Raw genomic sequence first — 14,203 nt, 5'->3', positions numbered from 1 at the left:
GAGGTCAACCTATTATATAGATTCAGCAAGCAGTACAAAAACGAAACACCTCTATAGGGTCGACAGAAATAATTGTTCCTCAGAGTACTCTGAGACTCCTATTCTAAAACAAGAACATGTAAGAACCTAAAATACCCCCAGTACACCCACCTTTTAGGAAGTCCACGCACTGTTATTTCAAACAAAAACCTAGAAACTCCGAAGCAATAAAGTAAAATGACCCTCAGAGCTACTGGTCTTTGCGACCAAGATTAAAAAAATCAAACAACATTAGGAGTAGAGGATGATGTGTCACCATCTACTTCATCTTCATTCATTAGAGCCGCCCAAAGTAAGAAGCCCCAAACAACCTCAGTCCAGCAAGAGACCCAAGCAGTTCCATCTCCAGCCCATAAAAGGCCCAACATCTAAAGTCGAACCCAAAATCCCTTACTATAAGCAAAAGTCCAATCCAGGGATCCAATAACAGACCTCAAGTCCCAAGCTTCATTGATCCCAGGCCCACCAAGAGCCACCAACGCAAGCCCTAGAAGCCCAGTGACCATCTTCTATGCTGCCATCATCGGATTGCCACCGCCCTTACTGTTGAAAGTAGAAGGGACACACCAGCACATACCACCGCCCCCCACGCCGCCGTTGCCACCACTGGAGGCAAAGAAACACCGCGGCGAGCCCTGCATCAAACAGTGCAGCTTTGCTGACATCACAGGCAGAAACAATTACCCAACCCTTGTCAACGACAACTAGAGAGTCATGCCACCACCGTCAACCATGAGATCCTCGCCGATAGACGACGAGAGATGCGAGAAGACTCTTCGGATCGTTGGCGTCACTGCCATAAATTTTGGCCATCCAGTCTTCACAGCCTGGAAAACAACCAATTCCAGATCGGTCCCCCGATCTCTACCACAGCCATCACAAACACAACTCATCCGTTCGCGAGCAGATCCACCATCATTGCCAAGTGGAACTCCCCTAAGCCAGATCCTATTGACCAGCACTCCATCTCTACCAACATCAGCAAAAATGCCTCCTCCACCCAAAGAGAGAGACAAACGAATAGGTTTATTGCTACAGCAATATGAAAAGAGAAGCAGGTGAAAGGTTTTGTCGCTACCGCTCACCAAAGAGAGGAACAGACGATAGTCCTCCCAAGAGAGAGTCAGAGCCATTTTTTCTGAATATTTGTAATACTTTATAAATGAAATTTATACTTGAACAAACTCACAATATAAAATCAAATAGTCAACAATATATGATCAATGATACCTCATTAGATGAGCCTACAAAAGAGGCTAAATAGTCAATACAAGTGTAAAGTTTGTAGCAAAAATAATTACAAAAAGATGTTTGATCAAAATAATACGTTCTTCCAGCCAAGCTGATTGATATTCATTTGAAAATCCATCTCCTTGCCTTCTTACCTATCTTAGGTAGGGTAAAACTTGACAGGTCACATTGGCCAGAAACCTAGAATACCTTCAATACATATTGTATAATGAAAGCGCCGAGAGTCCTTCGTTTCCTTCTCCAAAATCAAAGTGATCGATTCCATCATGTAAGGACTTGATCCAGTTAGTTATGCATCAGTAAGTAAACTATTATTAGAACGGTTTTTCAATACTTTTGATCACATTCTTCACCATTTTCAGAAAATGTGCAAGCTCGCTCGATTCAAGGAACTCTTTTATTGGTAAGTTCTCCTACGTACATACTGGTACATACTCGAATTTCGGAGAAATATCGTGATCATTTTGACATAGAAATTAAATCTCCTGATCGATGCTGCATCTATATCTATCAGTAGAACTATAACAGCTACTACTTCATCTAGCCAATCCATTTTTATGGTTCTTAAATTATACATGGCCCCTGTTGATCCCTCAAGCTAGTTGAATCTTGGAATTCTTAGTTATGTAGATTTGGAAAGCTGTTGAAGCTCTGGGATCTCATTGAGTACTCCTTTATGAGTTTGGAAAATAACGACTCTTCTCTCTCTAGTAGCTTGGCTGGCGTGTCGTATTCTGCAATCCTTCCTGTATGCACAAAATCACTTTCATAAGTTCTCTTTCAATAACCTAGTGTACGTCTGTAATTTGTGCATGTGGTTTATGATTTTGGTATATAAGCAAGCATGCTAGCATGTGTGTGCGTGTGTTTTTGCTTACCATCGCTAAGGACCAAAACGAGATCACTGTCTATAACTGTGTGGATTCTGTGAGCTATTGTAACGACAGTTCGATCTTTGAATTCTTGGCTGATGATCTTCTGGATCACCCCATCAGTTGCAGAATCAACTGATGCGGTTGCTTCATCCAATACCAGAATTCTGCTTTTCTTGAGCAATGCTCTTCCAAGGCAAACTAACTGTCTTTGGCCCGCACTCCAATTTTCTCCATTTTCGACCACTGTCAAATTCATACATGTAAGAAGGTATTGCATAGAGATCGATCTGTTCTATATAAGAGTCCAAATTAGTGAATCTAACCTGATGCTTCCAACTTCTCTTCCTTTGCACGCACTAGATCACCTAGCTGACATTTATCTAGAGCCTGAAAATTTGGGAATTTAGTTTCAGTAAAAGACGATGCAAGTATAACCAATCATTTATAGCTTGTTAAAGGAGTGTAAGCGTGTTTGTCACACGATAGTCACCTCTTCAACGAAGTTAAATCATCTGTACCAAGGATAGATAAAAAACTTAAAAGTTTTTGTGCTATTTCAAAATTCGATTCAAAGGTTTTAAATTTCTTGGCCAGGCCATTTCAGGTACTGCTTATCTGATAAGAATAATTACCTCCCAGACATCATTGTCAGAGTATTGCTCTAGTGGGTCGAGGTTTCCTCTCACTGTTCCTTCAAACATTGTTGGGTCCTGAGGAATGATGCTAAGCCTTGATCTTAAATCATGAAGGCCGATTTTGCAAATGTCTACATCATCAATTATAATGCTTCCTTCTCTAGGTTCAACTATCCTGAAAAGGGCCTGTATGAGGGTTGATTTCCCACTGCCCGTCCTTCCTACAACCCCAACTTTGTTCTGTCCCGGAAATGTGCAGCTAATGTTTTTTAGGACAGATGGGAGATGTTCAGCATAACGGATCTGCAAGACAGTTAAATGCATTACGATGAGTCTAACACACGTCTGTGAAATCTTTTGGTTGATTGTTGAACTCCCACTATTTAAAATTTTCCACAGACACTTGCCTGTAGATTTTTGAAACAAATTGTTCCAACTTGCGGCCAGTTCATTGGTGGTTTGCTATCTTCAATTACAAGAGCTGCTTCACTTGTTAAATTTGAGTACTGCAAAATTCTTTCAACTGAGATCATCTTATTTTCTGCATTGCACATGTTCCATATAACTGAAGCTTGCAAAACATTCAAGTTTATTCCATACGTTACTGCCAACCCTGCAATGCCTGTTTGTATGAAAAAAAAAAAAATTAGTTCCGAATATCTGCTCTGCTTATAACTCAAAAGTTCATTTGCTAATTAAGAAAGTCAGAACACTAATTAAGTAAAAATTTAGTGCACAGTCACAGTAAATGAATGAGATATATGATAATGTCTGCTCCATGATTTTCCTAGAAAATTGATTTCCCTTCATCCAAATAATGATTATTAACTGATTCCACCTTCAATAATCAATATCATGATGGTTTTTAGTTTTTGTGAATGCTGTTGATACTCACTTGGATTAATAACTCCTTCAGGGAGGGTCACCAATAGAACCAATGAGAAGGCAAACACGAAGTTGGAGAGTATATTTAGTCTGAAAGAAAGCCATTCCATTGCTGACACGTTATGGAACCATGGTCTTGAGTGGCTGTCAATAAGACTGAGGTTTGCATCACTAAATCGGTCTTGTTGGTCAAAAGCACGGATTGTTGCTGCTCCTGCCAAAGATTCCGCAAAGTGGTGGAGGATGGGAGCTCTTTGTATGCCTGATAACCGTGCCAGTTCTCTTGCTGTTGGTATGTAATATTGCTGAGGTAATCATCATTATATTTTAAGTCAATAGTCATATTTGAGAGCATTCACCCACATAAAATGCTAGAAAAAATAGTTATTTAGTTTCCATTCACACCATGCATTTTTTTATTGCATTTTATATTAGATTGTTTTTCTGATATCATTGCTTAGTGGTTTTAAATGTTCCTCATTACAGATCATTGAAAATTTTAATTATTTAAGTTTTAGAACTATGTATTGTGATTATATACCATGTAATATATAATGGTTAAAAATATTTATCAATAATATTCTTATTTGTACTAATGACTTGAATATTTAGATGCCATACAAATCAAATTTGCAATTGTTTTTGAGTTTTTAGCTTTGCTCAAAATTAAATATTCATATACAGATTGATTATAGACTGAAAGGAGCTAGAAGTCCTTACCTGATACCATATGCAAATTGCAGTTACAGGAATGAATATCACGAACACTTCCCAGGCTACTTGCGACATCACTGCAATGGTCCCTAGAATCTGTATTATTGAGAAAGCACACCAACCTAATCTGGTTGCCATTTCCAAATCTAACACACTTTGATCAGTGGATGCCTGCAAAATGAAATAAAGAACATTTACTTTTGAAGACACATGCATTCGCACGCACGCACACATACACACACAGATATACTTAAAGAATCTAAAATAGTCCTGGACTTATATACTTTGTCCTTGGTGCTTTTAGGATACACAGCATTAAATTTCTAGTGGTTGACCCATGCATCTAGTTATTTTCTATATGCTTCTTCTAGTTTCTAATTCAATGACATCTGATTTTATTCTAAACCAATATTAGAGCTTAAATACTGTCAGTGTCTTCATTTTTTGTTGTAAGAATGTCAGCTTCTATGTATCTGGATAATTAGTTTCATTCCATGAAATGACAGTGGTCCCTCTAAAGAATAATGTGAAGTGCGCATCATTCATATGTTTCAAATTGTAACTTACCCGGTTTAAGATTCTTCCAGTTGGTGTTGAATCAAAAAAAGACATTGGCGCTCGGAGTACACTATGTAGCATAGTTGTGAAGAGCTTTTGTGCTGTTGAAAGTCCGGCTACTGCTACTAGCGATGCACGCAGCAGCACACATAGTGAACTTCCAACAGCAAGCAGTACATAAACAAGTAATGTGAACTTTATTCCCACTTTAGGCTCCGTCTCACTTGTGGGAGGAGAAGCCCATGCCATCCAATAGTTACTAGCTACCTGCAGTACTTGGAAAGATGACTGTGCCAAGATTATGATTGGAATCAGTACACCACCTTTCACAGTTGTCAAATACGACCAGTAAACTTCTTTTCCAATGCTTCCTTTCTCTCTCTCTTCATCTTGAACCAATTTTCCTTCTTTTTCAGTAATCTCCAGAGAGAGATTATGCTCAGATTCCTGTCGTGTCTGTTGAAGTTCAGCATCTGAAGTGGACTCTATGATGGGTTCACTCTCAGGTGTTGGATCTTGAGTAGTTCTGCTGCTATTTTCAACTGTAAGGATTGACTCTAGAGCTCGGCTATGAGCACCAACCAAAACTTCAAAGCCTGTATTTTGTTTTAGAAGCTCTTCAAAGCTTCCAGCTTGCACAATCTTTCCATTTTGCATCACCTGTTGAAAACCCAATTTAGTTTTGGTTTGGTGGATTCTTAGAACTCGTGACTCATAAGTCGACTTGATCACAAACCATGTATGCATAAAGTTACTTTCTTACCAAGAGAACAGTATAATTTTCACTAGGATCCTAATTAACTTTTAGGGAGAGTTTCTTAATTATTACAAGTAGTCATCCAATCAGAAGATAGGGTTCTCTTCAGTAACAAGTCTAGCCTTCCGGTCATTGTCTGGTTCTTATATAGTTTCCATAGTTCGTTATTCTCTTAAATGACCAAGTAAATGCAGAGAGAGAGTTTATTTTGTCTTTCTTACCAGAATTATGTCCGCTGCCGGGAGAAACTCAACCTGGTGAGTGACATAAAGAGTGGTCTTCTCTCTGAGAAGACCCATCATGCAGTCCTGCAACGTATAAAATCATAATCAATTTCAAAAATTCAAAAGGATGTGGCTTCAGAGTACAAGTTACTTTAAAGACAATACTCATAATGTCGTTCGTGACACAGGAAGTCCAGGAAGTCTAACCTCAAAGAGTTGGGTGCCTGTGTGAGCATCAACAGCACTAAAAGGGTCATCGAGTAAATATATATCAGCATCCTGGTAAACTGCACGAGCAATTTGTATCCTTTGTTTCTGTCCTCCACTCATATTAATTCCTCTTTCTCCAATTTCTGTTAGATCTCCACAAGAGAATAGCTCAAAATCCTTTTCCAATGCACATGCTTTCACAGTTCTGTCATACTTGGCCTTGTCGTATGCATTTCCAAAAAGAATATTCTCCCTGATATTTCCTGTCAGAATCCATGGAGATTGAGGAACATAAGCCTTTGTACCGCTGATCTTCACTGTCCCTGACAACTTCTGAATTTCTCCAAGTATGCATGACAGAAGGCTAGACTTCCCTGATCCTACAGTCCCACAAATTGCCACTTTCATACCCCTCTTCACTTTTAACTGTATTCCATCAAGAGTTGTGTTGCTTGGCTCAATATTCCAGCCAAATTTTCCATTTTCTATCTCAATGGAGTTTTCCATTTGATCTTTTGGAAAATGCTCAATGCCATCCTGCTGAATTTCATCTTCCATGAGATATGAAGCTACTCTATCCGCAGATACTTTTCCCTGTGCAATCGCAGAGAGCAGGTCAGGTAGATTGAATATAGGGTCCTGTAACATTCTGAAAGTGGCCAGTGCTGATAAAACTCTCCCTGCTGTGAGGTCTATGCCCATCAGCATACAAGCCCAGAAAGTGACCACAGAGATAAATGTGGGTGATCCCCAAAAGACGAAGGCGGTAGTTGCTGACAGTCGTAGTGACTTCCATAGCCAACCATACTCTACTTTCCTCAAACTTTCTAACTTTTGAAGGAACTGACTGTCCCATGCCTGAAGTTTGATTGTCTTCATGCTTCGAAGAATTTCTGAAGTGGCTTTCATCCTGTTGTCCTTGGCTTCCATGATCCTAGTCTGATATCTTTTCTGGAGATTAGTCATCGGTATGTTGCAAAGCAGTACTGCCAAAGTTGCAGCTAATGCAGCTAATGAACCCATGCCTAGATTTGTATGAAGAATGTAGATTGCCAAGGAAATTTGAATAGGCATCATCCATATTATGTTTAAGTACCAGATGAAGTCCGTGATTCTTTGGATGTCTACACTCATATAGTTGATGACCTCTCCGCTAGTGTGGCTTTGGCGGGATAGGCTTGATAGACGTAAGCCTTTCTTGAAAATTTGAGATATCAGAGCAGCTCTAAGGCGAAGCCCTAGCTGTCGAGCCCCAAAAATCCATTGCCTCTGTGCTATTGTTTCAACCATCTTAGCTCCTAGAAAGGCAAGTGCAAGAAAATAGCCACTCCCTAAGCTTCGAGTTTTCTTCTCTGTCAGAAAGTTTACAAAGTCATCAATGAGATATGGACCAACATATGATGAAACAGCACATATAACAGCAAACAATGCATTGATTGCTGCTTTCTTCCTGATAAATAAGTATATTGTCTTGTAGATTTCTGGGTTTGTGGTTCCATCTCTCTCCTTAACATTTTGCAGTCTCTCATCAAAAGAGTGAGACAGATACTCAGCTGAGTCTTTGATATCGACATCTGGGATTTCTTCCTGGTCTATGGGTTTCTTGACTCCAACAGCAAACAAAGGGTTGAGCCAAGAGAATGTGACAAGTTGGAGAAGAGTAGCTTTTCCATATGGAGATTCTCGTCTTCCTTCTGATTGTTTATCACCTTTTCCATTTAGAAGTGGTTCACTGATGCCATTTGGGATGGTGAGAGTGAGTCCTGTCTTGCCTTGAATTGAAATAGCAAATAGGCAGGCGGATGCAAGGACAATTATGAAGTCAGCATAATCACGTAACCGAAGCTGACCATGGTATGTGATACGGAAGTGAGTATCAGCAGCCACAGAGATGATGGACAAGATGAAGCTGCAAAACCACCATGCTCTTAATAGCCAAGGAAACTTGATGGACTTGATATTCACAATCTGGTATACTGTAATCGATGATATTGCCCATGATACCACTTGCATACCCTCGGATGAAATTGCACGAACTTTATGATTGCAGTAAGTCACACTTCCATTTAGCAACAGTAGCAGCAATATGAAATGAGTCACCATCAGTAAAGAGCAACAAGCTATGCTGATCTTGTAAATGGTGCTGAATCTTATGCCAATGCCGGTGCCATGCTTCTCTGTGCCTTGGTCTGGGAAATTTGTTCTTTGTTTGCAGATCTCGCCCATGCTTTTTTGTAAGTAATACAGTACTAAGATGCCAAGGAAACTAACTTGCATAACTATGCTAATGTGCTCACACAAGCAGGGATAGTTTTGCTGGAGCCATTCTGTCTGAAATTCAAGCCTGCTGAAATCTGTCACAGATGATACAAATCAAATTGAGGTATTATTCTTTCCAACGGTAAAAAATGATAATAAGTTTCTAAAAAGTAGAATTTTTATTTTCATAATAAGTACAGTTTTGTAAAATTACATGAACTGTACATGTAAGTTATGACTACTGTTATGACTATCTTACAAACGCTCTATGGTAGGCATATTACAAGTTGCAGTTGCAGTTACAGTTAAGCAGTTCTTTAATCTGTACAGTACAGTTTTGCAATTCTGAAAAAAGGTAATAGCTTTTTCATTTCCCTGGTAACATTTTTCTCCATTTCATGAGATGCACTAAAACTCAATTTGAGACTATGCCAGTTCTGTTGAATATCGATCTATTGTCTTGTTTTGAACTTTGTTAGAATGCTTGACGGTCGTCTCCTTCACATGCATAAAACTTAACATTTCAAGTTGGACTTGTAAGACATGCATCCTTATACAATAGAATCTTCACCTCTAGCTATCACAATGAAACTAGGATATATTGTCAATTATGATACAAAGAGATAGCAGGGTCATCGAAGGTCATCGACATAGTCCAAACATAGACATTCGTGCATTGACTAGTAGTACTCTTTTCTGGCCTTCATATATAAGTTATAATTTTATATTTTGTTTCATTTTTATGAGTTTATATGTATGATGCAAATTATGTTCTAAGAAGGTGAACATATATGGAGCAAACTTAACTGCTAACTATTGTCAGTTGTAGGAAATCTATGAAAATAGGGAGGCTGGCTAATGGCTCTGAAGGGGTCCTGAACCAAATAAAAACAGGAAATATAATCACTATAGAAGATGTTTTATTGGTTTTTTTTTTTTTTTAAGGAAAGAATGAATCCACTTGTTAAGGAAAAACCTCATTGCAACCAGAATTAGTAAAAAAGAATAAATGAAAATGAACTGCTTTTTTTTTTTTATGAGGATGAAAATGAACTACTTGACCTTTGGTGATATCACCAAAAGAACTTGGTGCCAAGAAAGACAGCAAGAAAGACAAGAAGAAGAACAAGAACTAAAGAACATTGTAGTTCCTCTACTTTCAAAGCAAGATATACTCTTTTTCATCATGCATCTATCTATGTGTCAAGTGATATATTCATGAGCGACTACTTTGAAACTGGTATATATGAAGAATTACTTACTCATTTCTCTGCTTAAATCGAACATGTCTTCCCAGACCATATCTGCTTCTCTCCGGCTTAAACTTCAGCCTCCCTCCTAGTTTTGCTGACTTCAAGATTCCCAGACCACCAATATGATAAGCCTTCCCAGACTCGATTATAAAGAAAGTTTGAGGAGCAGGAAATGGCAAATATCCGAGATCATTTTCAAATTTTAGGTCGCCAGGACCACGAAGATAATGAAGGTTTCAGAGAGAGTGACAGGATGACAGGAAGAATCTAATCGGAGAGCACAAGAGTAGATGTAGGTTGTGTATACAGCAGTTACACTTTGTGTGTGTATATATCTGTGGGTACTACTCAAGAGTGAGTGTATGGTTTTGTTGTTTGTGGTGACTGATGCGTGTTGTGTTTTATAGGGTAGGGTTTGGGGGTTTATCACGTGAGGATTTTGAAATGGGGACGGTCATTTTGGCTGGTTATCTGGGACTTATTATGAGGTTTTAATGTTTTATATACTCAACTTATCTATACTATTTTCACCCAAGATTTTTTTTTTTTTTTTTGTTTTGAATACGGGCAGAGGCGCTATTATATACTCAATTTATTTGTACTATATTTTAAGAGAAGAGGGTTTGTCAATTATAACTGAAAATTTGAATTCAAATACCCCTTAAATATTAAAAAGTATAGAAAATTTGTTTAATATGAGAAGTAATAACGTCAGATTAAAAATAACAAAAAATAAAATTAAGACTAGAAAAAACTATTTAACCACTCAGTCCACTTTTTATAACCACCCACAGCTTACACCCATCGGGTGTGTAGAGATTTCTAGTTAAATTGAACAAGAAGCATGTGAGAAACAATAAACAAAGTGTTATCTATGAATATGATGCGTCTAAGGAAGTGAAAAGAAACAACACCCACCAATGTAAGCAAATAACTAGCTAGTGCGCTTGACAAAGTCTCAAGAAGCAATCATAGGTTGTCAATGAAGAAATCAATTCGTAATTGGTTAAGTTTTGGTTGTCTATACTTGTTTGAGATAAACTTCTCGAGAAATGATTATGTGTATTTGATTTACTACGCTATTCATCCATATATTTATTTGATACATATATTTTATTTTTTAGAGAGATTGTTTTGTTGGACTCACATAAGACGTACAACGTATCAAAAGCACAAATGGCATGGGGACATGATACAACTTAAACTTGAAGTATCAAGTTGCAATTTAGCTCTACACTCTATCTCACCACAACTTGGACTAACCCTAATGGCTTATTACAATATCTAACTTTCTTTTGATGTAGATCTACTTCACCTTTTTTTGTCTGTTAGTTAAACCAAGCTTCTTCTCGATTGAAGACTTGACCATATGTATTATGATATAATATCAGAAAACATTAGAGCTGCCAATGGACTCTCCAGTCATAATAAATAACATTGAAGAGTTGAATTTTGTGTGTGGAATAGTCGCATTATGTATAATATTTTTACTTTCAACAGTTATATAGTAGTTACGTGGACAATAACATGGAATTTGAGACAAAAAGAGTGGCGGCAACTCATCATGTGATCAAATTTTAAAGTTGTGGTTGTTGAGAATATATACACATCCCACGTGGGAAAAATGAGACATTGCCTATGAGTTTATAAGGGTTTGGGCAACTTCATCTATTGTCAATTGGTTTTGGATATGAACCCCAGATTACTTTATCATAGTATCAGAGCGGGTTACCCACATGTGCATGCCTAACGGCCACACGGGCTCCATGTCACCCAAATTGTCCACGTGTATGGCTTGAAAATTCGCTACACGTGCGGGGGTGTGTTGAGAATATATATATATATATATCCCACATGGGAAAATTGAGACCTTGTCTATAAGTTTATAAGGGTTTGAGCCACTCCATCAATTGCCAATTGGTATTGAATGTGAATCCAGATTACTTTATCAGTGGTTTCTTGAAACTCTTTTATTACTCTAAAGCTCCCTAGTCCACTAGTATGTGCAGGAAACGTGAAGATATAAAGGTGTGAGATCAGTGTCTAAAATTTTTTATCACCTAGTGCGATGGCTTGGCTTTTTGATGGTGGAAAATCCTTAAAGCCAGAGCACTAGCTAGAAATTTGATGCCATTTCTGGTGTCTTTCGTCACATCGTAGGAACTCTGAAAAGATCAGCAGTCATATGGGCTTTATACGGCAGGAAAGTAGGAAACTAAGCTTATAATATATCATGATGATATACTTGTTTATTTTACTCTGATGGGATTAGATCAGCAGTCATATGGGCTTTATACGGCAGGAAAGTCAGGAAACATATATCATGATGATATACTTGTTTATTTTTCTCTGATGGGATTAGAATGTCTTTATTGAATTTGGGTTTCATTAAGATTTTCGATTCCAATACATTAATATGCATCCAAACAATTCTGAAGCGCTGATCCAGGGACTTTGTAAGGAATATATTGGGATATACTCTAAGAGAATCCCCATATCTGTATATAAGAGAAATGATTAATATATGCAAAGTTGCATATAAGTATATGTTCCTTTCTTAAGTGCCTTGCGTTCTACTTGAACCACTAAACAATTTAACTTGTAAGGTCGCCATGCATGTGAAATATATAAATATATATATATATATATTAATTTTTTTTATTTATTCTGGACGATATTGTAACTTTCCACCCCACCCTACCCTGATGTCGTGAGATTTAAACCCATGACCCCTACGGTGTTAGTTAGGCCAGCTAACCAACAAGTCACGGCTCACCGACCATGCATGTGATATTGAGCCTGAGAGACACTTATGCCTGGCTTTGCCTCCGGAAGATCGAGGCTAATCGGTCAATCATGACCGCCACCAATTAACTACGACCTTATGGCCATTCCATCCTTATTTGCCTCTCAAAATTCCAGTTAAAATGATACATAGGTATGATGGAGCTGGATCGAATTCATGTCAATGTTTTAAAAGTCGCTAGGAGGTAGGTGGGCAGTGGAAAAAGACCTACCATCTAGGTGCCTAGACAGCGCTTAGGTGGGTGCCTATTTTAATTTAATTGTTTTATCTATCTATACTATAATAAAGAAAATAGAATTTGCTCTCCTTAGATAACCCTCAAATATTAAAAAAATTTAGAAATTGAAATAACCAACAGGGACAATAATGTCAATAAAAAAATATACTAGAATAAAATAAATAATAGGGGCAGTGACCACTTACCCGATTTTACGCTAAATATAGTCCACTTACTCCGCTAAGAGTTTTTTAACCTCATTTACCCAATCTAACAGTGTTTGACAGTATTGCCCTCATTTTAATTTATAAATTACACTCATATCTATCTCTCTCTCATCCCTCCGATCTGCGTTTTCTCCCTTCTCTCTCTCTCTCTCTCTCTCTCTCTCTCTCTCTCTCTCTCTCTCTCTCTCTCTCTCTCTCTCCGCACCGTGCCCGTTGCCGCTCTCCACAGAGGCCGGACGACGCCGCATAGGCCGAAGATAACGTCTCAGAGGCTGCAGATCGAGGACTCTGTTGAGATCGGATGGCGACGAGCACGGTCGATTCGGCGACCGGGCTTCTGGTCGATTTCGGCGATCTGGGCTTTCCGGTCTGCGGCGCCGATTGGAGTAGCAGCATCCACTCCTGAAGACGACAAAGCAGCTTTGGTCGGCCTACCTCGCCGGAGTCCAACACCTAGTAGGCGAAAAGCGCGTCCGGTCTTGATGTGGGTGCCCAGATCATTTTTCTGGGTGCCCAAATTAGTTTTTTTTTTTTTAGTAAAATAAGGGGCAGAAGGAAAGAAAAAAGAAAAAAAAATGTTTTGAATGTCAATTGGAGGCCAATAGAGAGAAGTTAAATGTCTATTGAGGGCAATAGACGTCTAAAAATCACATTACTGGGGGGCAATAATATTTCTATTGCCCCTCAATAGACCAACATAGTACACTACATTTCCACACTATAAACACAAATAAACGTATCAGCTATCAAAAACATAATTTCCACAAATAATAACATAGAGTCAATAGATTATTGGGGGAATAACATAGAGTCAATAGATTATCAGGGGGGCAATAATATGTCTATTGTCCCCCAATAGACCAACATAGTACACTACAATTCCATTCTATAAACACAAATAAACGTATCAGCTATCAAAAACATAATTCCCACAAATAATAACATAGAGTCAATAGATTATTGGGGGGCAATAATCTGTCTATTGGGGGACAATAAATTCATACGCCGGAATCCCGACATCAGTCCGATAACCGGATTCCTGTCACCGGTCGGCGGCCGGCCACTGGTCACCGTAGTCGGGCAAGGTGGAGGATGATTTCTCCCTCTAAGTGAGAAAGAAGGAGAGGGCAAAAAAGTCCCAAAAATTAATAAAAAAGAATTAATTGGGTATTAGGGAAATAATCCCTTAGAGTGTTTTGGGTAAACTGGGTTAAAAAACAGTTAGTGGAGTAAGTGGGCAATTTTTAAGCAGAAATTGGGTAAATGATCATTTTCGCTAAATAATATATTGTT

At 38.4% G+C, this 14,203-nt stretch overlaps 1 protein-coding gene across 2 annotated transcripts in view; it reads right to left on the bottom strand.

Moving 5' to 3' along the window:
• Nucleotides 1-1,669: 1,669 nt before the first annotated feature.
• LOC112193503 (putative ABC transporter C family member 15) overlaps nt 1,670-14,203 on the bottom strand; it is a 59,157-nt gene continuing 46,623 nt past the window's right edge. Inside the window, exons 1-11 of one of the 2 annotated variants that reach the window (XM_024333681.2) lie at nt 9,670-10,048; nt 6,146-8,502; nt 5,936-6,022; nt 4,967-5,617; nt 4,406-4,570; nt 3,696-3,990; nt 3,208-3,422; nt 2,798-3,103; nt 2,489-2,552; nt 2,169-2,408; nt 1,670-2,036 (exon numbers count right to left, since the gene is read on the bottom strand). In XM_024333681.2, coding sequence (XP_024189449.1) covers nt 1,909-2,036; nt 2,169-2,408; nt 2,489-2,552; nt 2,798-3,103; nt 3,208-3,422; nt 3,696-3,990; nt 4,406-4,570; nt 4,967-5,617; nt 5,936-6,022; nt 6,146-8,502; nt 9,670-9,709 — 4,548 coding nt within the window. In that variant the 5' untranslated portion in view covers nt 9,710-10,048 and the 3' untranslated portion in view covers nt 1,670-1,908. Of the gene's footprint in view, nt 2,037-2,168; nt 2,409-2,488; nt 2,553-2,797; nt 3,104-3,207; nt 3,423-3,695; nt 3,991-4,405; nt 4,571-4,966; nt 5,618-5,935; nt 6,023-6,145; nt 8,503-9,669; nt 10,049-14,203 lie in introns of those variants that run through there. The other variant, XM_024333688.2, reaches the window with a different exon arrangement.

Source organism: Rosa chinensis, chromosome 1 (genome assembly GCF_002994745.2).
Source record: "Rosa chinensis cultivar Old Blush chromosome 1, RchiOBHm-V2, whole genome shotgun sequence".
Classification (NCBI taxonomy): Eukaryota; Viridiplantae; Streptophyta; class Magnoliopsida; order Rosales; family Rosaceae; genus Rosa; species Rosa chinensis.
Note: the sequence above shows the minus strand (reverse complement) of the source record. Positions and strands in the feature narration are given on the sequence as shown.